Raw genomic sequence first — 24,029 nt, 5'->3', positions numbered from 1 at the left:
TCCTACTCCTCCATCTTCCCTTCCAAACCACATCCCTCCTCACAAAGTAGGAGGGAAGGGATCCCTGCCTTCTTAAATTCTACTTCCCTCATGCAGCTTTGCTTCTAGTTCTGGGGGAAGAATTCCACTGAATTGGTCAGTCTGTAAACTCTGCCAGGCTCAGATCTTCTTGTCTATGAAGGCACCATGCTGGCTGGCCTCTCCCTGGGTGGGACTGGTCCCAGCCCGTGGGCCTCTAGGGAAAGCAGAAACCAGAAGCCCCCACAGCCAGTAGGAGGAGGGGTAGGTAGAGGCAGCAGCCCTTCTCCCCGGTCTACCTGGAATCACACCTCTTTCACTGGGGGCTGGTTTAGCCCTCCTGAGTGGTTGGGAGCGAACAGGCTGGGCCAGTGGACATCAACTGCCCACTCAGGGGGCTCCTCCTGGGTCCAGCATGGTGTTGTGCACATTCTCTATAATTTGAGAAGGGCCACGGCTCCAAAGTAGCCCAGCAAAGACAGGCAGCCTGGTGAGGGCACAGTTGGCGCCCCGGGAACTTGTCAGGGCACAGGAACCCACAACAGACACCCATCTAGGCACAGTTAGGGGTTTGAGAGAAGAAAATTCACAGAACACAACCAATACTTTCCATCCAAGTCTTCCCATCCCCAGAGCAGGGGTCTGGCCTGAGGGGTTGGCTTGGCAGGGGGAGCCAGGATGGAGGAGGAGCAGGCCTCACCTCTAGCTCCAGCCTTTGCACTGACTTTCCAGGAAGGCACCAGCAGGGAGCAGACCTTGGGTGTGTGTCCTGGCTCTCAGTCTCCTTGGAGCCTGGGCCCCTTTCCACCACTACTGTTTTGCCTCTAGTCAAGGGCTCTTTGATGTGGCTGGGACCTGGAATCCTGGAGCTTTCCTGCTCTTGGCTGCTGATTTTGTGGGTCTAGTTGTAGCTGGAGGGCTTGGACACCCACAGGGTTTTTGGCAGTCAAGGCTTGGGGCTGCAAGGAGGCAGCTGCCTGAATGTATTTTTTATGAAACTCCATTGAAGTAAACTCTATTCTCTTCAGCTCTCCTGCTCACTGGTTTCTTTCCCTGCAGCAGAGATTTTCTTCCTCGTCCATTTTCTGGTGACCACTTCAGCAGCTCTTTCAACAGGAGGAAAGAACTTTGGATACAGGGAACCGCCATCAACACTTCTTTCTTGTCTAAGTTACTATGGGAAGGGACAGTTCTTTTCCAGCCCCTTCTGTATGCCCTCCTGCAACCCAGGGCTGACCTCAAAAGTGGCCCAGTCTAGGCTGCTGGGCCCGCACCTCTCCCCTAGTCCCGACCAAGGCAGACTGAGCCAGGGGCTTGCTCGACTTCAGGGTCACTCCAGACACCTCGCGCCACAAGTTGAAAACTGGAACCCTTTCTCTTGAACTGGCCCACTGATTTTTCAACTTGTTTTACCAATAGCATTTGTACTTGGAGTAGGAGAGGGGCTTAGTGGGCCTTGATCCAGCCCTTACAACCTCTCTGCCTTCTCCACCTTGGGAAGTGGCCGTAGGGTCCCGCGGCCACCACCGGTGAAGTCTTACCCCTACATCCATCTCTGTCCTCCCACCTTGCTCCGTCCCACTGCCGGCTGCGGGCCACGCCCTTCGTAGGCTCCGCCCACAGCGCCCCGCCCGGGAGTCTCCTCTTCTGACCCGGTTTTAACCTGAGCCCTGACGTGCGGGAGGCGGAGTGCCACCGCTCAAGACCGAGGGCTTCATGCGGGCCGAGGAGCAGGTCCGGCCCAGCGCCAACGAGCCACTGTGGCCCCAGACAGGCCCAGGGAGACCTGGGTGAGGAGAGGATGGGACGGTGGTGGCAGTGCCGCTGGCCCACGCCAAAGATCTCGGGACTGCGCGGCTAGGGCGGCGTGGGCGGGGCCCTGAGAGGTGGCGCTAGCGAGGCGGTGCCGCCCCAGGCCCCGCCCCGCCGCCCCAGGCCCCGCCCATGCCGCCTCGCTAGGAAATGACCTAAGCGGCGGCGAGGCGCGGCCGGCTGTGCCAGCAGCGCCGCGGGTGCGGGGCGCGCGCACCATGCCGGGCCAGCGGCCTCCGGGCACGCGGGCGCGGCGCCGGCCCGGCAGGTGGGTCGAGGCGCTCCCGCCCGCGGGACACCGGACGGCAGGCTCCGTTTCGCCGCCGGGAAGGGCGTTTCGGGTTTAGGGAAGCTGCCCACACCTGCAGACCCCTAAGGTCGTCTCCTTTGGCTGGGGGGGAGGCACCGAGTCCGGGGAGGGGACTGCAGTGGGGACCACCTCATCCCTCTCCACTCCTTAAGAGGATGGATCCAGAATAGATAGAGCCCAGGAATTGGGAGTCCTGAGTGAGCAGGGCCGGGTTTTTGCCACTCGGGAAGCCAGCTTAACCAGTCCGTCCCGGGGAGAAGCTGGCCAGGACAAGGGGAGTCAGGGCGGCAGAGATGCTCCTGCACCCACCCACGCGGGCCGGCCCCAACCCGAGGGCTGAGGGGGTGGGCTTTCTGGACTGAGGACTCTTGAGTCAAGCTGAGGGAGAGGGTTGGGGAGAGGGGCCTAGAACCCTGCTGGGACGGAATACAGCATGGAGCCTGCAGCCCGCTCACTCCCCAGCAATCGTGCAGGGCCAGCAGCTTACAGGCCAGCTTTATGTAGGCAGGGAAAGTGTCTAATATCCACCTGTCCACACCCCAGCCTTGGTATCAGATGAGAATAGATTGCCTCCTGTTGGGACTGGAGGTTAGACACATTCACCCTTCATCTCTACTCTTGTGTAATCCCAGATGCTCCAGGGGTTCTTTAACTGTGCAGCAGGTGTTTGGCTGGCGCCCAGACTCCATCAGAAGCCAAGCTTGGTGGGCGCTCAGCCAACCACTGAATGGACTGCTCAGGAGCATGGGTGCTGAGCGCTGGTCAGCCCTACCCAGGGCCTGTAGGCCTAGGAACCCTGGGCCCACGTTCCACACCTGAGATCTCTCCCTTTGCCTCTCCTCCTCCCCAGGTGCTATCATTAGTCCCACCTCAATAAAGAGCTGCTGAGGCTGGATGGTCATGGGTGAGCCTGGTAGAGAGGAATATAAAATCCAGTCTTTTGATGCAGAGACCCAGCAGCTGCTGAAGACAGCACTCAAAGGTGAGCACTGGGAGCTTCCTGAGCCTGGGTCCGGAGCTACAGAGAAGGGGCCAAAGGGTCAGTACTGGAGGACTGAGCCCTAGCCCAGGGATGCTCAGCCCTCTCCCTTCATTTTCTGAGGAGTCAGCAATGTAATTCTTGAACTGGAAAACAAGCTACATTTAGGCCAATATTTGGGATGGGAATCATAGTCACCCTTCAGCTTTTTTTTTTTTTAAAGCCTAAGTGCCCATGAAAGGAAGGTGAGGCACAGAGAACACAGTTCCTGCCACTTAAGTCCTTAACACGGAACCTGGTTTCTGCAGTGCTGCAGCCAACTCTTTTGAGTGTGCATTGCTGCCTGGCTTGGGACAGAGGATGGAGTGTTCTGCTTAGCAGAGGAGATACAGTAATTGTCCTGGTCCAATGCCTTCCTGCAGCACTCAGGACACAAAGTTGACTCAGCTAACAATTAGCAATGCCCACTGCGTGCCAAGCTAAGCCTGTGGGGAGGCCCAGCCTGGCCTGCTCTTGTCAGGGGTTCATATGTGTGTATTATAAGAACATTTTCTTCCATGAAATGGCTGTCAAAGATGTTGTTATTCAGCGTGCCTTCCTCAGCCTAGTGCCAGGAAAAGATGCGTCCTAAAAAACGAGCATTCTTTGGTTCTCAGTCACATAACCCTCCTTGATTGGGCCACCAGGAGGCTCATGGCTAGAGCTGCTCCTGTGCGTTGTTTCCCCTGTTTTCTGGTCTCTTTAAATGTAAGTGTGTAATGGGAGTGCTCTTCTGTGAACATCGCAAATCCTTTAGAAGCAGGTGGAGGCAATGTGACCATTACGCAACTCTAGACTCTCCACCTGTCTTTACTCTAGATCCAGGTGCTGTGGACTTGGAGAAAGTGGCCAATGTGATTGTGGACCATTCTCTGCAGGACTGTGTGTTCAGCAAGGAAGCAGGACGCATGTGCTACGCCATCATTCAGGTTGGGTGGGGTTGGTAGAGAAGAGGGGAGACGCTTTGAGGAAGATGCTTCAGGAGCAGGCAGAGATGCCAAGGGCTGGCCTCAGAGACGAGAGAGGAGGACAGGAGGGTTCTCAGCCTCAGAAGCCTGGGTGGAGTTGCGGTGGCACTGGAACTGCCCTTCACCATACTTTCCCTGGCTCACAGGCAGAGAGCAAGCAAGCAGGCCAGAGTGTCTTCCGCCGCGGACTCCTCAACCGGCTGCAGCAGGAGTACCAGGCTCGGGAGCAGCTTCGAGCCCGCTCCCTGCAGGGCTGGGTCTGCTATGTCACCTTTATCTGCAACATTTTTGACTACCTGAGGGTGAGGCCCCCATCAGCCACATCCTCTGCGGCAGTGGCAGAGATGGCCTGTCTCCTGCGCCACTAAGCCAGTTCTCCGGCCCCTACTCTTCCCTCCCCTGTAGGTGAACAACATGCCCATGATGGCCCTGGTGAACCCTGTCTACGACTGCCTCTTCCGGCTGGCCCAGCCCGACAGTCTGAGCAAGGAGGAGGAGGTGGGTGGCCCTGGCACAGAAGGTTATGGGGGTGGGCTCTATTTGGCTTGGCTCAGAATGCCAGCCCACACTGTCCATGGAGACTTTCAAGGGCATCACTTGCTGGGGTGGGAGCCTGGTGGGGGAACTTAAGTCCTGTTACAGTTACAGGGCAAGTTGCTAGGTCTGGAATTTATCCAGAACAGAGAGCAGCCAAAACCTCCTGGCTAAGGCTGCCTTCCTAGTAGGAAAGCCAACCTATAATAGGAATGGCAAGCACGTTGGCCAGCTGTGGATACAGATGGCCCAGAAGCCAAACTGAGGTCAGGCAGGGTGCTGGGGGAGGTGGGAGGGGGTAGAAAAGTGTAGTTAAGCAGTTTGGATACAGGGCCTGAGTCTAGCCTGGCCCAGATGAGAAACCTTAGGCAAGTCTCTGAATTTGCTTCGTTTCATGTTAAAATGTGGACTGTGCCCACCGGGGAGGGGGGGTGTGAGGAAAAAGTGGGGAAGCACATGTATGGGGCCAGGCCAGTGCCTGGCACACAGCAAGTGCTCAGTAAATGGCCACTCTGTGTGATAGGGTGGCCCTGCCCGGGGGTCACCTCCCACTGCCTCCCGCAGGTGGACTGCCTGGTGCTGCAGCTGCACCGGGTCGGGGAGCAGCTGGAGAAGATGAACAGGCAGCGCATGGATGAGCTCTTTGTCCTGATCCGGGATGGCTTCCTGCTCCCCAGCGGCCTCAGCTCCCTGGCCCAGCTGCTGCTGCTGGAGATCATCGAATTCCGGGCAGCCGGCTGGAAGACGACTCCGGCCGCCCATAAGTATTACTACAGCGAGGTCTCTGAGTAGGCCTCCAGATCAGGCTTCCTCACCAGCAGCACCGGCCTTTCTTCTACCCGCCTCCCAACCTGGCAGTGGAGTCTTTGCCTTTCCCAAAGACTTTCCCTTCCAAGACTTTTAAAAGCACCCGAGGTGTTCCCCACTCCCAACATGGTCCTGCCCTGAGTACCTTCCCTCCCTGATTCCAGGATCGGGGAAAACACCAAATACACCTGCCACCGCAGCCACATCAGCTTTTCTCTCCTATTGCTTTTGACCTGGGCCAGGCAGAAAAGGGCAACTCCTAACTCTCTAACCATTGGTGCAAGTTATCTTTGTGCCTCAGTTTTCCCCATCTGTAAAATGGGCATGAACAGCCATTTGTTGGATGCTTAGGGATATCAAAGGGGAGAAGCAGAGCACAGGTCACACCACTGCTTTTTATACATTTTTTATAAGGACCGCTTTGGAAATGAGCATATTTCTTCCAGCTGGTTTTAATGGATGGCAGTACCACATCACATGCAACACCAGTTCAGGGTGAGAACTTTCTAATAAACTCTTTCTGATATTAAAACTGCTTCATTTAGTATCACCCAAAGGTCCACCCCAAGCTGAAGGAAGAGAAGGCTGGATGAGCCCTAAGTTTCTTGGGAGAAATCCAAGTTGGATTTCTCTATGCAAGGAGATGGGGCAAGGAGAGAGAGTTCTAGCCCCCAAAGAAAGACCAACAAGCAATAAACATGCTGCTCCATCCTTATGATGCCTGCCCTTAAACAGGAAAGACACTCTTAACCCACAGGTACTTCTCCACGTGGTAGCGGCTCACACTGAGGTTTCTTGCCGCACGGCCTCCGCCCTCCCCTACCACCAGCGGTAGTGGGCCAGCGCGCGGTTGGCCTCGGCCATCTTGTGCATGTCGTGTTTCCTCTTAATCACAGGGCCCTGGTTGTGAAAAGCCTCCAGCAACTCCCGCGACAGCTTCTCCGGCATCAGCATCCTACGGTGCTTATTCTCCCTGCACTCAGTAATCATCCACTTCATGGCCAGGAAGCGACGGCGCCGATCAGGTAGCGGCACAGGGACCTGGGCAAGATGGGTATGAGCTGGGTCGTCTCAAAACTTGCCAGGATGGCAGCCTCCTTCTTCCTAGAGCTCTAAGTAGCCACAGGTTTGGTTCCCTCTGGGCCAGGCCTGGCAAGGCTTCTGAGGAGAGAGGCCTGTCTTTTCGTCTCTCAGCTTCTCTCACCCCTGGGTAACCCCAGTGCAGCAGACATAAGAGGCATTCATTGAGCAAACACTCCATAAGCACTGGCTTCTTTCATCTCTAAATGGAGCTCAGCCAAGGTGATACCGGCACCACTGGGAAAAGCCCAGGCAGCTGGGGTGAGCTAGCCAACTCAGATCATGGGTGTCCAGAAACAAGACCCTCTTGTCCAAGGATCATTTGCCAGGCCCCCACTATGTGCCAGGTATCACGCCAGACTCTAGAGGGGCAGAGACATTAATGAGAAAGCCTCTATCCTTATAAAGTTTACATTGAAAGAGGAAACACAAGAACATCCACTTAATGACAATGAAACATAATTAAATGCTGTGAGAGAGGCACCTAGTTCAGTTCAACAGTGATGAAGCATCAGTTATGGGTCAAGTGCTGTGCTAGACACTGGTGTAGAGAGATGAGGTATAAATAGTCCATCAGTGTGAGAAGCTTACCGTTTAGAACACAATGCTGGACAGGAGGGGTGGACCTTCAAAAGATGTTTTTTGGCTCTCTTCCAACTTCTGCTGATAATTTTTACACTATGGGACTCAGATGAGCAGATCCTGACACTCGCCAATCCCTAGAAAGCTATCAACCATGGCCCAACTCTGGACCCTCCCACCCTCAAGCACCCTCTGCCCCAAACCCACCGTCTTGTTTTACACATGAGCAGCCCTGCCTTCCCATCCTGACCACTCACCTGGTAGAAATGGCCACCCTTGAGGATGGGTACCAGCCCAATCACGGGCTCACAGTTTTTCAGGGCTTGATGGAAGATGGTATAAGGGTTGCGTTCGATGGTTGCCTGTTCCTCTGCAGAAGCAGCATGGTACTTTTCAAACTGCTTCCTTTTCACAGCTTCCAGAGTCTGCAAAGTGATACAGTGGAGGTGGCTGCCCCAGGCTCCCTAATGGGTTTACCCAGCTGAGCTAGGACCTTGCCCTATTCCTCCCACCATCCCATTCTTCTTTAGTTGTGTAGCTCCTCCCTCAGCACTTCCAAAACAAAGCTCTTAAGTGCCTACCTCTTTGCTGGACTAGAGTGGAGATTTGTGATGTGGGGGTGGGGAATGGTAATTGTTGACTCCTGCAGGACTTCATTAAAGCCCCTACTCCCACACAGACGTGCAGGGAAGTTAATTTTAATGACAGATACAGAATCCATTCCTTTCTTATGCTAAAATGCAAGAGCCAAGTACAAAGCTACGAGGAAAAGAAAGATGACAGAGAGAGGTACTGTTTACCTGTGTCATGAGGGATCTGGCCAGTACTTTGTTTCCTCCTTTCATCATCATGTTGGTGAATTTACTTCAAGGAGAAAAGCAACATGTTTAGCTTCCCACAGCTCTATCACGGAATCTTTACTGTAGACCCTCCCTGGTATAGCCCCAGTCCGTGGAACAAAAGTTTGTTTCCTTCTAACCTGATGACCGGGTCTTCAAACACAGAGCTTGTTTTCGCCGCCGGCGCAGCTTTGATAAGCTGAGTCTTCCTGAGCTCCCGCTCATACTTCTCCTCCTCAGTCAGCTCGGCCAAGGGCTTGCGGTAATATTCCTTGTCAATCTGGGGATCCTTGTATTCAGGACCATAGCGGCTCCACCTCACTTGGGTTAGCCTGAGAGGGGAAGAGGAAGAGGAGGGCAAAAGCTGACTCCACAAGTAAAAAGGCTTGACTTAACAATAGGCGTGTTTGCCAGTCCGCCGACGAGTGACAGCGGCGCGAAGACTGTTAGCCAAAGCTGAACAGCAGTAATTCTGGCTCTTGTCCTAAGAAGTAAGAGGACCTCCCCCAAACAGGCCAGGAAAGTCTGCTCCTCAAGTGCCAACGGTAAGGTCAGGTTCCTGAACCTCAGGATAGGCGTCCCGCCTATGCATCTCTCCCCCGGCTCCCAACAAAGTCCCAGCTCTGAGTTCTTTAACTTTCAGCTCCAAGTTAGAGTCCCTCGGGCGGGGGACAATCACTAAGCCTTCAGACTGAACCAAAGTCACGGGTCTGGTTAAAGATACCCCGACCCCAGGGTCTCTCCAGGTTTCCGCACGGCCTGCCTATGCCCACCCTTCCTTCCCAGCAGGTTTCTCTGTGGAGACCCAAGCGGCCTCCCAGTTGCCTGCCGCCGTCTCACCCTGGGAGCCGCAGGACAGGACCCCGCACGCCCAACGCGAGGCCCGAACACCCTCGCGCAGCCTTCACCGCGGGGGCAGCCATCTTGGCTGGTCACGAGGACCCGATAAAGACTGCCCTCGGCGTGCCTGAGCGAGTGACGGGAGACGATGAAAAGGCTTCACAGGCTCTTAACTCTGTGCATCACCCTATTAATCCGGGCCTTAAGAGTATCTCACTCCGGGGTCTAAGGCGAAGAGTCAAAGGGAAACATTCGCTCTCCCATTTTCGCCGCAGCTTGGCGCGACGTTCCGTGGTGGCCCTCGGTCCTCTCAGGCCCCTATGCAGGCCCCGCCCCGGCTGGTCTCTTGCAGGTTCTCGCGAGGTTGGAGGACGCGGGGCCGGCCCGGGCGGCTGCAATATGGCGGAGGCGGAAGGGGAGAGCTTGGAGTCTTGGTTGAGTGAGTAGCCGCGGCCGCTTCTGCCTGCCCTCGCGCCACCGAGCCGCCCCTCTCCGCACCCCTCGGCCCCCTCCCCGAGCCCCGCGGTGGCGCCGCCTGGCAGCCTGCGCCTGGCCTAGCCCGCGCGCCGAGCGCCCGGCTATCACGCCCCTTCCCTAGCAGGGCGCCCTGGCCCCCGCCCGGCCCCGGCTCCCTTGCTGCGGCGCCTTCTCCCTCTCCCGCGCGCAGCGGCGTGGGCTCGGGCCCTGTCCGGGTCCCGCAGGCTCCAGGAAGGCGACAGCCAAGTACTTTGGACTGGCATGCATCCGCTCTTTGGGGAGATAGTGGTGGGGCGGCGCGCGGCTGTGACTCCCTAACGAAAGAAAAAGCTCCGAATTTGGGCTGAAACTCCGGGAGCGGTGGGTGTCACTGAGCATACACACATAGCTTCAGAATTGTGACCGTGTGTTCGAGAAGTGACCGCTCCGCTCAGGCTTAATGTTTTAAGTTTGAAATATCCGAAGTAAGAGAGAGAACAGAGGTCTTATTTTTTTTCTTACAGTGACCAAAGCAGGGGGAAAGCTGTGTTGGGGAACCTCTCCCCACCCCCGACGCCCCAAACATCTTAACGAGTCATTTGTTGGTAACCTCTCTGAGCATAGCTGAGGGACAGTCTGATGCTGTAGTTGTAGCGGCCTGCTGCTGTAATTGCTAATTCGTATTACTCTTAAGGAAATACAGGTTAACATAGAAGGTAGTATTCGGCCGAAGGGTTAATACGTTGACTTTTTTATGGGCTAGTGGAGGCCCCTGGAGGCCTCTTTAAGTGAAGACAAATTGGACCGAGTAATAAGAAAGGGACGATGGCTAGATACTGCCTTGTGTAGAGGTCTCTTACTTACTAGAGCCCACCAGGCTCTTGGAGTTGGTGGCTGTTTTCCCCCAGCTACCTTTTCTTAATAAGAAATCCTGTTCACGGGTAGTTGAACCTTAGTTAAATTTGCAAAATCTGCATTTGCAGACAAGTCCCAAAGCCTTCTGTATATATGAAACTGTTCTCCAAGGAGCTCAGAGTACTCCAGAGACATTCATTTAATTTCATGTATTTAGTATTCCAGGAAGGCAGGTACTATTGTCACAATTTCACAAGAAGACAGCCTCACTAACCAATCCATTTGCCCAGAGCCACCCAACCGGGTATAAGCACACTGGAATTGGTTCCATTCACAGATATTAATGGGGACATTGGAGTAATTTAAGTGACTTAAGCTGAGTTTCATAGGCTAGGTTTAGACTTGTATTTTGAAACAGCAGACCTGTTTTTGAGGGAGAGTGGAGATGGGGGCTGGGGGAGGGATTGTATCTGTAGAGACTAGAGCTGAGACTGGCCTTTGACCCTTTTCCATTACTTAGAGTGGCATTTGAAGCAGTGTCAAGGTTCCTTCCATCCTTGTCCTTTGTCCACCTTCACAGTTCTAATGCCTTAATGGTGTGAACTGTACCAGTTGAATAAACCAGTGCTTGGAGTTGAGTGCCATCTTAGTCTAGGTCCTTGTCACTCCATGGTTTGCCAGAATTACAAAAGCTGCTGCTGCTGGGCCCCATGTCTAAACTCTCCCTTGCCCCTCTCAGTCCATTCTGCTCCCAGAGGAGCACATCTGTTTAGTCAAGTCATTCCGCTGCTGCGGCCCTACTGCTGCCTCTTTGTGGCTTCCTGGTGTTCTTTCTTGCTTTGGTCAGTTGGATATTCTTGTCCCATCAGCACGTTCCTCTCCTTATCTGAAAGGCCCGGTCCCCTTGCTCCACTAAATACTTTAAAACCCATCCCAGAATCTCCTTCCCCACGAGCCATCTCTTGATGACTTCAGCTTTCTCTAAAGCCTGTCATTACCACAGTCAATCAGTGTTTACTGGATACCTGCTACGTGAGGTGTTACAAAGATGAAGAAGTTCAGACAATCTTTGCCTTCAGTTTGATGAAGGTGCTGCTGTAGTGGGTCAAGCATTATTAAATAAAAAAGATAAAGATACAAGGCAAGAGCCACAGATGCTGACAGTTTCTTTAGGAAATTGAGGATAAGTGGATGGAAGACAGTGCTCCCCGTACGGAGATGCCATTCAAACTAGGCCCTAAAGAATGGGGAAAGTTGGCCAGGAAAACCCCAGACAGTGATGTGGAGGGAGCAAATCATGTCTGGGGCACAAACAGTAGCAGGTGTTTGGGTGGTTCGAGCAAGGAGTCCCTGTAGGAGTGAGGTGGGAGAGAATGCTGGGAAGTCGAACCAAATTCTAGAACAGCTTGAATTCCAGCCCAGGAAACTTAAGTTCTATAGTTATGAGGTCCCTGTTCCTACTGTACCTACTATAAAAATCAAGTGTTTTAGGAAGGTTGATATAGGGGTTTTACCTAGGATGGATTGGAGCAGAAGTTCTGGAAGCAGGTGAGAAGTAAGGAGGTAGGGGTAGGGCCAGAAATAAAAAAGGAAGTGAGTTTTAAAAAGACGTTGAGAAGAAAGGATTAGGACTGGCTGATAGAAATGAGTGAGGAGAGGGAAGGAGTCAGTGGTGAGGTTTCAGACCTGGGTGCCTGGGGGTGGGGGCAAAAGGAACTTTTGAATGGTGGCACCATTTATAGAAATAGGGAAGTCAGGAAGGAGAAGTGATGAATTTGTTTTCAGTCTCGTTTCTGCACCAATTTAGCTCTTATAATCACATTCTGTCTTGTTTTTTTGCTCTGGTTATTTCTCATGTATTGCATCGGAGGAGCATAACCTCCTCAAGGGTAGGATCCAAGTCCTGTACTTTTTCTGCAGTCCCTCCAGGGCCTAGTGTGCTGTGTACTCAGTTTTCTGTGGGTGCTTAACAAAGACTTGGTGACTAAGTCTCCCTTGAGTTAAGACCCTAGCATTAAAGGTTGAGTCTTGACTCCCTTTCCATCCATGTCCTTGCCTCTGCTTATTTCTAAGTCATTAGCAGGTAGAACTTACTGTCTCTGGACTGTCTGAGCTGAGTTGGGATGAGGTGGGGTGGCTAATGCTGCTGTTTCCATCCCTACTTGACCAGAGGTCCCACGACAGCCAAGGCTAGTGATGGAAGTAACTTGAAAATGAGAGCAGAAAATCTAGAGGCAAAGACACAGTAGAGCAAGGCTTTCAACAGAGACCCAAAAATAGGAACCTTGAGTCCAAGTAGAGCCCAGAGGGGCGGTTCTAGAAGGCAGAATCTGCAGGGGAGGCTCTGGTGTCACTTCTCTGCCAGGTGAAGGAGAATGATGAGTGGGTGACGGTTGTGTGCATCTGCTCGGGGAGGCAGTGGGCAGATGGAGAGATTGAGTCACCCAGAATTATCCCCAGAGGTTCTTCCAGTTCCTGTAGGTGACTGAGGTCTGCTGTCTGAACTGGCTGGAGGGTTGGAGGAGATACTCAGAAGTGGGACCAACAGGGCCAAAACCAGGGCTTTTTGTGCTCATGTGTAGATAGAGAACTCCCTACAGGTTTGCAGTAAAAAGGTCTATAAAGGGGAAAGCAAGTGGGATTCTAGAGATGTTGTCCATAAATGGAAAAGAGGTAGGGGTATTCTTGGAAGCAGAAACGCTACAGGAATTATGGCCACCTAGGCGGGGTACATTGATGAATGCCTGATGCTTGTGTACGTGTTGGGGGAGGGCTGCCCACATCGTACACTATAAGATGCTTTTCTAGTTGCAAACAGCGGGAAGTGAGTGGGCTACTTTTTTTCTACCACAAAGTACGTGACTGTTTCCAAAATGATAATAGTGACAGGTGGGTATGGCTCCTCAGACCATCTTATTTTTGTATCCGACAGCCTCTTGATGTCATATGAGAGCTTTAAGCATCTCAAATGATAGAGATTAGTAACAAAGCCGTGTTAACACCTGAGAAGATTTCAGACACCTGGTGGGAGAGACGCAGGGCTTCTCTGGAAGGCAACAGCTAGTAGGTCACTGTGGCAAAAAATAGCCACTCTTGATAGAATTAATCTCCCTTCCCTTCAAGCATGGCATTTTATAGGGCCTGCTGGTTCTTTTTTCAAGACTGAGGACTGACATCTCTCTTTTTCTCTAAATGTGATCCTAAACCATCAGAATTTTCTTGGCAACCAGAGCAGAAACGCTGCCAGAGAGCGCGCTGGGCGCTGCAGGCCTTTCCTCTGCCTCAGGGTGGCGTCTGCTGACCTCTTGTGGCTCCTGGGGTGGGGAGGGAGCGGGGGCGTGGCGAGGAGTCCCTGTTAGGATTTGGTTGTGGAGCTAGTGATTCTTAATGTTAGGGGAAAAGGAAGTTAAGAAGACACAGTCATGAGAAATCAGAATTCAGGAACTTGTAACAACACCTCTTGCTGGGAAGGGCTTTTATCTTTTGTATATATATTTCTGTTGAAGTATAGTCAGTTTACAATGTGTCAACTTCTGGTGTACAGTATAATGCTTTAGTCATACATGAACATACATGTTTTCATATTCTCTTTCACCATAATTTACTACAAGATATTGAATATAGTTCCCTGTGCTATACAGTGTGAACTTGTTTATCTATTTTATATATGTTAGTTAGTATCTGCAAGGGAAGGGCTTTTTCTTTTCTTTTTCTTTTTTTTTTTTTTAAGGGAAGGGCTTTTTCAAGGCTCTGTCACTCACTACGCTTTTGGCCCTCGTGGAAATCTGCAGGAGGAGCATGGTGCTTAAAAAAGGATAAACGCCTTCAGTCTTCCGTTTGTCTTCAGAACCTGAAGCCCTAAATTTAGCAAACAGCTTGAGAGTGCTTTTTGGAAGAGGCAGACTCTGCAAGATCTGAATCAGAGATGAGAACACATTTAACCACCCTCAGCTGGTGCCGTCCTCTGTAAGCACGCGTTCTGGGAATAACAGGGAAAAGAGGACCCACACCAAGTATTAGGAGACGAGGCATTTAGCTCCTGGAATTTAAACCCTCAGTTACCCTCTGAGAACCCTGAGCACTTGTCCTTGATCGTGGAAGACCGTTTAAACTTGGAGGTGCTGATCACTGAGGTGCAGTCTGTTTCTGCAATCCCAGGGACAGATAGCACAGTGATTGATGCCTAGAGGGGCTCAATACATGCTATTAGCTTACCTTAAAATGAGAACGTAGGATTTGTTTTCTCTTTCATCTGTGTCTTTCAAAATACTAGACAGAAAACAGTGTTTGAACTATTGAGGTGTCGCTATTGGAGGAGAAATTTCTAAACAAACTTCTCTTTACATCAAAACCTAAAAACTGAGGAAACCTTCCATTGTGTCCTTGCTCTTTACAATAGTTGTCCTCCTTTTTGTTCTGTCCCAAGATAAAGCCACCAATCCTTCCAACCGCCAGGAGGACTGGGAATACATAATTGGCTTTTGTGATCAGATCAACAAAGAGCTTGAAGGGTGAGTCAAAGCTGTTAGGGGGCAGGTGAGGGATGGCTGACTGGAAAGGTCAAAAGCTGTGGCCACGGAGGGCTAGCCAAATGGCAGAGGGTCAGGGTCCTGAAAGTGTGGTCTGCTTGTCTCCCAGGCCACAGATCGCCGTCCGACTGCTGGCCCATAAGATCCAGTCTCCGCAGGAATGGGAGGCGGTCCAGGCCCTGACGGTAGGTTTTTCATGCCGACAGTGGCTCTTCATGAGCCCAGGCCTTTGCTCATGCACCCGCTGGCATCTCCAACGGGGTTCAGTGCCAGGCACTGAGCTTCTCAGTGTGTGAGAAGCTCACTGCTGGTGTGAGCACAAGGTCTAGTGGGAGAAGCAGAGTGGCCAAGTCAGGGTGGGGAGCCAGAGGCAGGGGCCCTGGGCCTAGGGTGGCGCTCAGGGAAGGCTTCTCGAAGAGATGCTGTCAGAGCTGTCTTGCTCAGTAAGAGTTGGCCAAGTATAATTCATTCTGTAGGTAAAAATAATACCAGTTACTAGTGAAGGCATCACACCAGTGGGCAGATCCTAGCGTTTATTCAGACTAAGAGGATTCAAGATGTGTGGCTGTGTGTGGCCCTTGGGCACCTCCAGCCTCTCCCCTAAACCAGGATTCCAGGGTTCTCTCCTGACTTATTCAGCTCCTGGGGAGACAGGAGAGGGGACATGGTCGTGGAAAAGGCGCTTAAGCAACCCTCATGCATGCTTCTGCTGAAGGCTTTAAACCCGTGGTTCTCCACCAGGGGAGGTTTTGTCCCTCAGGGGACATTGGGCAATGTCTAGAGACACTTGGTGTCCCATGTCAGGGGCTGATACTGGTATCTGGAGGGTAGAGGCTGGGGATGCTGCTGAACACCGTGTAACATTCAGGGCAGGCTTTCACAGCAAATGACTGCCCCAAATGGCAGTAGTGGTGCAGCTGGAAACCCTGCTTTACAAAGATGGGAGCCTTTACAAAGACGGGGCAGCACTGGGTGCTGTGCTCCTGGGCATAAGCTGCAGGGCCACGGGCAGCACAAGAAAACTTCAGGCAGTTTTGTGGGCCCCAGGAGGAAACTAGATGGGAGCAGGGGAGGGAAAATAGCATGTCATCTAAAATGAAGAAAATAATTTAAACATTCTCTGCCACCTCCCCAAAACATTGATCAGCTTGTGGAAAGAACCCTGGACCCTGAGTCGGAGAAATGTTACCTCCGGGCCTGTTGCCTCATTGGTACGACACGAGGCCAGAATCTTGCAGGCAGGCGCCTTCCAGGACAGACATTTGATCTGTCCTGGTATCTGGGTCTCAGGGTTTTAGTTCTTGTTGAGCTTCCCCGGGAGAGGTTTGCAATTTGAGGGACACTTAAGTCTGTAATCCTGTGGCCCTGATGTCCCTGGGGCAGCGTACACGACTTTTCCCGGTTAGTTCCTTCCTTGGGTGATTATTTGTTCAGCGCTACTTTTGTGCAGGGTCTGGCCGAGTGCCAGCTCCTACCCGGACCCCCTCACTGAGTGTCTCTCCTTTGTGTGGACCAGGTGCTGGAGGCCTGCATGAAGAACTGTGGGAGGAGATTTCATAACGAAGTGGGAAAGTTCCGGTTTTTGAATGAGTTGATCAAAGTCGTCTCTCCAAAGGTCAGTTGGTGGCAGTTTCCTCATTTCTAGGAACCTCTTTTGTGTTCCTCCCCCTCTCCTATCCTGCTGGCTTGCGCTGCACAAACCAGCATCTCCACTGATCTGAGATTCCCTAGGTCCTGCCTCAGAGAGCTAGGCCCCGAGGGAACAGGATGCCTGTACAGGGCTCCCAGCCTAAGTGCAGCAGCAGCTGTGTAGGGGCGCAGGGGGGCTGTACAGCGCCAGCCTCTGGGCCCCTAGTGACAGCAGTCCCTCTTCCTCAGCCTGGCTCACGTGGATGCAAGCAGCTGGCCCCCCTCACCACTCGGCTTCCCTTGCACGCTAGTGTTAGTTAAGCTCTGGGCACCCATTTATGGCAGAGGGAACAATTTTTCATGCTAAAGACTTTCTCTAACTCCTTGGAGATAAAGTGCGATTGTGTTTCTGGTAGATTGAGCATGGAAACGCAGTGACGCGCTCCCGCCCCCCCCCCCCCCCGCCTAACCACAGTCTGTCCCGCAGACCTATATGGCTGCTGCGTGCGGGTAGTAGTCTGTCCCGCAGACCTATATGGCTGCTGCGTGCGGGTAGTTCCCTCCTCCCCTCTGGGGCTGCCGCACCCCTACACCTGCGGGCTTGGAGGAGGCTTGAGGACTGTAACCAGTTAGTGACCGTTTCATTGCTATGAAGAGAGCCCTCTGTTTCTGCCTCGAGCCTGCACTTGCTAGGTTTTCCCATGTTCTTTGCCTCTTAGTACCTAGGGGACAGGGTGTCTGAGAAAGTGAAGACCAAGGTCATCGAGTTGCTTTATAGCTGGACGTTGGCCCTGCCGGAAGAATCAAAGATCAAGGATGCCTACCACATGTTGAAGAGACAGGGTATGTGCCTGCCTTCCCTCAGCCTTACAGCAGCCCCGAAGGATGACCCAGGCCAGGAAGAACGAGGTGGTGTCTGTCACCCCATACTGTGTCCCTTCCTCCTGAAGAAGCAGGAGGGCCTGGGCTGGGGTTTGAGGGGCCGAGGTGCATGCGGCCTGCCAGCCTGGTTACAGGGAGGAGTGCCTCCTTGCTGTGTGGGGAAGGGCAGGCAGCAGGGTGGCCCAGCCTGAGCGAACACTGCCCTGTGTCCCCTTTCAGGCATAGTGCAGTCTGACCCCCTGATCCCTGTGGACAGGACGCTGATCCCCTCTCCACCACCTCGTCCCAAAAACCCTGTTTTTGATGATGAGGAGAAATCCAAGGTAAAGTGCATCCCAGCCTGCGGTGTCCGCAGATGAGGTGGGGGTCTGCTCAGTGCTGTGGGGAGCTCGGTTCCTGTGGTCTCCCCAGGTGGGGTGCTGCCTGTCCCTTCACCTTTGATACCTTCCTCTTCCAGCTTTTAGCCAAGTTGTTGAAAAGCAAAAACCCAGATGACCTGCAGGAGGCCAACAAGCTCATCAAGTCCATGGTGAAGGAAGTGAGTGGCCCTGCGGGGGAGGAGCCTGTGACCACAGAGCAGAGGTCCCTCCCCCTGGGGTTAGCTCTTGTTTGTCCCTGTCCCCAGCCCTTACCTGGAAGGAGGAGCGAGGGGCTTCTAGGGGAGAATGGGCTAGAGGAGCAAGAGTAGATGGGGCCAAACCTGGGGGTAGCAAGGGCTGGTGTTTTAAAAGGAAAACTGTAGATGGGGTCTGAGGCCAGTCGTTCCCAGGAACCAGGCATTGAAAAGAGCTTCTACGGGGCTGGCCTCTGCTCTCGTGTTCTCTCGGAAGATGTGATCCTTGCTTGGCGGGATTTAGGGCTAGTGGGACAAGTCCAGTTGAGCCCTTTCTCCTGATTCTCTTGGATGCAGGATGAGGCTCGGATCCAGAAGGTGACCAAGCGCCTGCACACTTTAGAGGAGGTTAATAACAATGTAAAGCTGCTCAGTGAGATGCTGCTTCATTATAGCAAAGAGGATTCTTCAGAGGCAGATAAAGAGCTCATGAAGGTAAGACCGCGTCTGGAGAGCTGGGCCCTGGGAAAGGGAGCCAGCCTTTGCTGAGTCCCTGCTCTGAGACGCCTGCTGTTCCTTGACCTATTAATCAGCACAGCAGCCAGGTAGAGAAGGGGTGGCGCTCCCGTTTTGCATGAGCCATGGGTGGCTCGCCGTGAGGTGGGGGGAGTGCATGTATACCCGTGTCCATGTGACTCTGCAGACCCGCCCTCGGGCTTGCCCCTGCTCCCTGCCTCGCCTTCTGCCTTGGGCACGTCTGGGCAGGAATGCCCACCCTGCGCCCCTGACGCTCACGTTAGTCCTCAGTCACTTAGATATTTTGAATTCTGAGGCGTGTGCCAGCCTAGGAGGTAGGGACATCCTGGGGGCTTTTCTGCCTGAGCAGGCATCTTGGGTGACACTGTGGTGGAGGCTGGCGGCAGGAAGACATGGTCTGAGCCCAGCTTTGCCGTTAACTGACCGTGCTACCAGGGGAACCCTGGGATTTTCTGGGCATGAACACTGCATTAGGTGACCTCTCAGAACCCTGGTAGCTCTGATTTATGTCTGGGTCTCTTCAGGAGCTGTTTGATCGGTGTGAGAACAAGAGGCGGACATTATTCAAACTAGCCAGTGAGACAGAGGACAATGACAATAGTTTGGGTGAGTGAAAGGCAAAGAATGGTTGATGAGGATGACCAGGGAATTTGGATCTGTGTGTGGTGGGGAAAGTTGTCCTGGCCAGGAGTGAAAAGTCTCTTTCGTGCTCTAGGGGACATCCTGCAGGCCAGTGACAACCTCTCCCGGGTCATCAACTCTTACAAAACAATCGTTGAAGGGCAGGTCATCAATGGTGAGGTATCTACCTCAGCCATGCCCAACTCTGAAGGTAAAATGTTCTAGTCCCCACTCCAGCCCAGCCCTAGTCCCCACCTACAGGCCACGGTGCAGGTTGACCAGCGTGTCATCCCTCAGGCCTCGAGGGGATTCTCCAGCTTCCCAGAGGCCAGGAGATACGCTCAGCACAGGGTCTTCCCTGCCCACCGCCTCCACTTGCTTTTCACGTTCCCCAGGCACAGGCGCCCTCAGATTAGGCCAGAGGCTGTGCACGGAGTTCTGCCTCCTATACAGCTATTAGAGGGGCCTCTATTCCTGTCTCCTGTTCATCCATCCAGGAAACAACCACTCCAGTAACCAAGGCACTCTCATCGACCTTGCTGAGTTGGATGCACCGAGCAGCTCCTCAGCCCCTGCCCCCACCTCCTTGGACATCCCTATCCTCCCTCCACCCCCCCAGGCCTCGGGAGGTGGGCGCAGCCACTCCTGCAGCCAGGCGGAGGCCCCCCCAGGACCCAACAGCGCGAGCAACGCCCTCTGCCTGCTGGACGAGGAGCTGCTCTGCTTGGGTGCGTCCTGGGAGGGGGCGTAAAGGGCTTCTGGTGGTGTCAGTAAAGAGGAAAGGTGTATGGGATCAGGAGGACATCCGAGGGGGACCCTGTGTGCTTTAGCAAATGTGAGAAGGAGGCTTCAGTGTCCCTCAGGCCATCAGTGTTCGTGTGGACTGCAGGGTGGATACAGTGGGCCTAGTGTATTGCTCTGCTTCCCTCTCCCTGGGGCTGTCATTGTAAGGACTACAGAGGATCCATTCCCCTCTGGAGGCTGCCTGGGGGCACCTGCCTCCCTACTTCACCCATTGACCTCACTTTTGTCATGTGACCCTTCCTCAGGCAGGTGGGGTGGGACTGCCTGAGCCCAGAGCCCTTCTCACCAGGCTTCTCTGTTCCCAGGCCTCACTGACCCAGCCCCCAGTGTTCCTCCCAAAGAGTCAGCTGGAAACAGCCAGTGGCCCCTGTTCCAGGTAAGGGCACAGTTGCCATCACTGAAGGGCTCTACAAACGTGACTTACTAGGATCCTCCCCTTTTCCTGACTAGCTCTCAGCTGCTGTTAGCTGCGACCAGCTGGCTGTCCTGACCTCCTAGGTCAGTGCCCTGGGTGCAGCTGGGACCACATCCTTGCCCTGTCCTCGGAGGGCTGCTCGTCCAGAACGGTTGCAGTAGGGTCCTGGGCGGAGGAAGAGGCATGCCCACACCCTCTGCTGCCTGCAGGGCCCTCCACGCTCCACTCATTCACGCTTTCCATTCCCCATAGAATGAACAGTCGGACCTGGACTTCTTCAGCTCCAAACCTGGGACTGGTACCTGTAGCCCCTCAGATGGGCCTCTCCTCCAGCCCTCCGCACTCCCCGCAGGCAACTCCCAGGCTCCTGTGGTCCCAGCCAGCGTTGCTGCCCCCAAAGCAGGCTCCTTTTTGTTCCCTACTGGACTGGCCCCAGCTTCGGCCCCAAAGGCTGAGCCCGCAGCACCTGGGTACCATGGTTCATGTTTGGGCGACAGCACCACGCACCAGCTGGATGCGCTCGATCAGCTTCTAGAAGAGGCCAAAGCGTAATGAGTGGGAGATAGCGGGTGTGCGGGAGGTGGGCAGGCCCAGAGGCAGCTGTCGAGGGGTTGAGGGTGTTCCCTTTTAGCCTGGTCTGCCAGGCTGGAATCTGGAAGCTAGGGAAGGGGAGAGGATCCAGCTCTAGCCTGGGAGGCCTTCACAAGGGGCGGCCCAGCAGCTCTGCCTGGTCTTTGATTTGCCTTGTTCTCCTTCCTGCCTCCCAGGACCTCAGGCCTGGTGAAACCTGCCTCCGTCAGCTTCTTCCCTGGGGCCACCACCTCCCCTCTGATCCCCACCAGCAGCTCAGCTAGGCCTCTCCTCCCCTTCTCCACGGGGCCCGGCAGCCCTCTTTTCCAACCACCTGCCTTCCAGTCCCAGGGCAGCCCCATGAAGGGGCCCGAGCTCTCCCTGGCCAGTGTCCACGTGCCCCTGGAGTCTATCAAGCCTAGTAGGTGTCGGAGGTTTGGGGTAAGAGGGGAGGCGGGGCTTGCGGTGTGGGGGGTGGAAGGGGTGGGCTGGGCCGCTCTCCTGCTGTTTGAGCCTTGCTTGTTCCTGCCTCAAATTCTCAGGAAGCTCTGATAGAGGCTCCTCCCCAGACTCCTTCAGGGAGCCTCATCACCACAGGGTCCCCTCTCCCTCCCCACTTGGCTGCAGCGCTCTGTGCATCTTCGGCCCTCTCCCCGTAGACAATCACGTGCCACCTTCTTACAGGCAGCGCCCTTCCTGTGACGGCCTATGATAAAAACGGCTTCCGCATCCTCTTCCATTTTGCCAAGGAGTGCCCTCCGGGCCGGCCAGACGTGCTGGTGGTGGTAGTGTCCATGCTGAATACGGCACCCTTGCCTATCAAGAGCATCGTGCTGCAGGCGGCAGTGCCCAAGGTACCCCCAGCTTCCCGGGGCCTCTGGAGGCAGAAATTACCTTTCTCTTGCACCACTGCATCCAGGAGGCAGCATGTGTTCACTGTGGCCTTACCTGGTTCCGTCTCAGGGGCACCTGCCGTCTCTTCAAAGGTGCTTCTCTCTCTCTTTAGTCAATGAAAGTAAAGTTACAGCCACCGTCTGGGACAGAACTCTCTCCGTTTAGCCCCATCCAGCCACCTGCAGCCATCACCCAGGTCATGCTGCTGGCCAATCCACTGAAGGTGAGCTCAAACCGGGACCGCAGCCTAACACTCTAGGTGTCCCCAATTTAGGGCCTTGGGATGACTGCCTCCCAGTTGTGATGCTGCAGCCATTAACCTGAGTCCCTTCTCTGCCCTGGTCCAGTGGCTGAGTACGGAAGGGGTGGTAGGAGCAGAGCCCCAAGGGGATTGGAGAGGAGGGCGTCTCACGTGCTGCCTCTCTGCTACAGGAGAAGGCGAGGCTTCGGTACAGGCTGACCTTCGCGCTGGGGGAGCAGCTGAGCACAGAGGTGGGCGAGGTGGACCAGTTCCCTCCTGTGGAGCAGTGGGGGAACCTATGACCCCAGAAGACACTGTCATCTGCACTTTGAAGCCCAGGCAGGCTGCCCCAAGATGGGAGGCTCTCCAGGTCCAGTCATTCTCCATGTCCTGACTGCAGTGCTTAGAGGTTTGATATGGAACAGGGGCCCTGGGCATTGCTGCCAGGAGCCAAGCTGCTGCTGTGATGATCTCTCTTGGCCCCTAAAAGGACCTCTTTTTATTTACCTGTGTGACTTGAAGTGGCCCCCAATCTGCACTCCACCCTGGGCACATGGACCCAAGGCTGGAGTAGGCTGTTCCCCTTGTGCTGGCATCCCCTGATGCCACAACAGGGAGGTCCCTGCAGAGAGACTCAGGGCCCTCCCTCAAGGACCGTGTCCTCACACCCCCAGATGTCTCAGCCCCTGCATCGCTACTCCGTGCGTCCCCTGGCAGGCGCCTGCTTCCACCTTCAGCGAGGTGGGCAAAGCCCAGTAGTCCTGATGGCCCTAGGCCCACAGTAAGGAGTTGGAGTGCTGCCAAATCTCCCACCCCTGCCTTCCGTGGGCAGCGTCATCCTGGAATGGTCACTGGATGATGAGTTGTGTGCTTTTCCTGGCGGTGGCAGGCTGTGTCCTATGGACATCTCAGTAGGACAAGGAACTCAACCTATTAGAAACAGAACTTGGCCTCATGGCAGCCTAAACTAGGGATAGGAAAGAAAATGGAAGAGAACCAGTGTTTTGCCTTCTCTGAAAGCTACTCAGCACTTTCTGGGAAAAGCGTGCCTCCTGCTGTGGGAACAGACCATCCTACTCACTACCTCTTGCTTGGCATGAAATAAACTGCTGTCCTGCCCTTCAAGTCTCTGAAGGGGAAGACAATGCCCATCACCCTGTGTCCTCCTGCTTTGGCCTCCCCTTCCTCCCACCAGATGGCCTGTGCTGTCACATATGGTCGGGAACAGGAGGCCTTAGGGTTAGACACATTGCACTAGACTTCTGTCCTTACCTGCCACCCAGAAACGACTGTCCCCAGCTGCTGAGGAGCATTGTCAGCGAGATGTTGGGTCTGGAGGTGGTGAGATTAGGGGCCTTGCTTGAATCGAGTCACCAGACCCTATTGCTTTGACAGTGCTTAGCCCCAGCTGCTCCATCCAGCAGATGCAACTGGACCAGGGACTCTAGGCCTCACAAGACGATAGGAAAGTGAGAACCACCAGCTGGGGAAAGAGCACACAGCTCACCTGAAGGGCTCAGCTGGAGGGCTCAGACTCCTCTCCAGGCAAAGGTGGCACAAGCCATGTTCCCTGATCCTTGCCAGGCATCCTTATCCTATCAAGTCATCTACCTTTCCCTCCCATGGTTAGCAAGCAGGTTTCACTGCTTCACTAGGACAGTCAAAAGTGAATCAGTTTCACTACTTAAGGACTAAATCCAAGAGCTTTCCAGAGATGAGCCGCTGCAGCCCTGGGAAGGTCTGTGGAATTACTATGTGGAAATGTACCTTTATAATAAGCTTCAGACATTAAAATTATTTATGAGTGTTACTCATTACTACTGAGGTCACTGCTTTGTGACAAACGACTGTACTGGATATATCAACTGCTGCCCTTGTTTTGCTGCATGTTAAATAAAACCATTTTCGCCCTACTTGGAATCCTTCCAGTACAGACACCGTTCACCTGATGTTGGGGGTAGGTGCCCCTTACGGGTTCCAATGTAGACAGCTGGATATGCTGGCATTCATTACCGGAGGTTTTTGTTAAAAGTGTAAGTTCCTTTTCTTTGTTAAAGGAGACAACCAGAAAGTTAACGTGAGTGTTCCAGATGATTCTGAGGTGAGGCCAGATTCCAGGAGCACAAGTACACTACTGAACGGTCCTGCTGAAGTTCCTAATTAGAGGCAAGAGGGCACTACTCACCGTTCATAACTTCTAGGGGTGCCTTTTTCTCTGAGAAGAGAGCTACCTCA

At 53.9% G+C, this 24,029-nt stretch overlaps 3 protein-coding genes across 8 annotated transcripts; 2 read left to right on the top strand and 1 right to left on the bottom strand.

Moving 5' to 3' along the window:
* Window positions 1-1,655: 1,655 nt before the first annotated feature.
* Window positions 1,656-5,670, top strand: MIF4GD (MIF4G domain containing). Of its 3 annotated transcripts, none has more exons than XM_006199382.4 (6): window positions 1,656-1,808; window positions 2,991-3,122; window positions 3,978-4,087; window positions 4,273-4,428; window positions 4,532-4,624; window positions 5,225-5,670. In XM_006199382.4, the coding sequence occupies exons 2-6, from the start codon at window positions 3,035-3,037 to the stop codon at window positions 5,450-5,452; spliced, it is 675 nt and encodes a 224-aa protein (XP_006199444.1). In that variant the 5' UTR covers window positions 1,656-1,808; window positions 2,991-3,034; the 3' UTR covers window positions 5,453-5,670. The 3 variants fall into 3 exon arrangements, with proteins under 3 accessions (XP_006199444.1, XP_072795661.1, XP_072795662.1); XM_072939560.1 differs by lacking the exon at window positions 1,656-1,808 and adding an exon at window positions 1,962-2,098; XM_072939561.1 differs by lacking the exon at window positions 1,656-1,808 and adding an exon at window positions 2,059-2,207.
* Window positions 5,671-5,857: 187 nt separating this feature from the next.
* MRPS7 (mitochondrial ribosomal protein S7) lies at window positions 5,858-8,947 on the bottom strand. The gene is made up of 5 exons (XM_006199381.4): window positions 8,809-8,947; window positions 8,109-8,300; window positions 7,930-7,993; window positions 7,387-7,554; window positions 5,858-6,508 (listed from the first exon to the last, which is right to left on the bottom strand). The coding sequence occupies exons 1-5, from the start codon at window positions 8,889-8,891 to the stop codon at window positions 6,287-6,289; spliced, it is 729 nt and encodes a 242-aa protein (XP_006199443.1). The 5' UTR covers window positions 8,892-8,947; the 3' UTR covers window positions 5,858-6,286.
* Window positions 8,948-9,133: 186 nt separating this feature from the next.
* GGA3 (golgi associated, gamma adaptin ear containing, ARF binding protein 3) lies at window positions 9,134-23,707 on the top strand. 4 transcript variants are annotated; one of them, XM_072939557.1, is made up of 18 exons: window positions 9,134-9,247; window positions 13,911-14,085; window positions 14,546-14,630; window positions 14,758-14,833; window positions 16,165-16,263; window positions 16,997-17,120; window positions 17,379-17,482; window positions 17,617-17,697; window positions 18,070-18,207; window positions 18,774-18,855; window positions 18,965-19,081; window positions 19,368-19,598; window positions 19,980-20,050; window positions 20,342-20,637; window positions 20,857-21,080; window positions 21,344-21,513; window positions 21,666-21,776; window positions 21,986-23,707. In XM_072939557.1, exons 5-18 carry the CDS (start codon window positions 16,180-16,182, stop codon window positions 22,094-22,096), a joined length of 1,944 nt encoding a protein of 647 aa, XP_072795658.1. In that variant the 5' UTR covers window positions 9,134-9,247; window positions 13,911-14,085; window positions 14,546-14,630; window positions 14,758-14,833; window positions 16,165-16,179; the 3' UTR covers window positions 22,097-23,707. The 4 variants fall into 4 exon arrangements, with proteins under 4 accessions (XP_072795658.1, XP_072795659.1, XP_072795660.1 ...); XM_072939558.1 differs by having other exon boundaries at window positions 9,166-9,247; window positions 13,850-14,085; XM_072939555.1 differs by lacking the exon at window positions 13,911-14,085 and having other exon boundaries at window positions 9,190-9,247.
* Window positions 23,708-24,029: the final 322 nt, after the last annotated feature.

The sequence above is a fragment of the Vicugna pacos genome, chromosome 16, assembly GCF_048564905.1.
Source record: "Vicugna pacos chromosome 16, VicPac4, whole genome shotgun sequence".
Lineage (NCBI taxonomy): Eukaryota > Metazoa > Chordata > Mammalia > Artiodactyla > Camelidae > Vicugna > Vicugna pacos.
The sequence above is the reverse complement of the archived record's forward strand: the minus strand, read 5'-3'. Positions and strand labels throughout refer to the sequence as shown.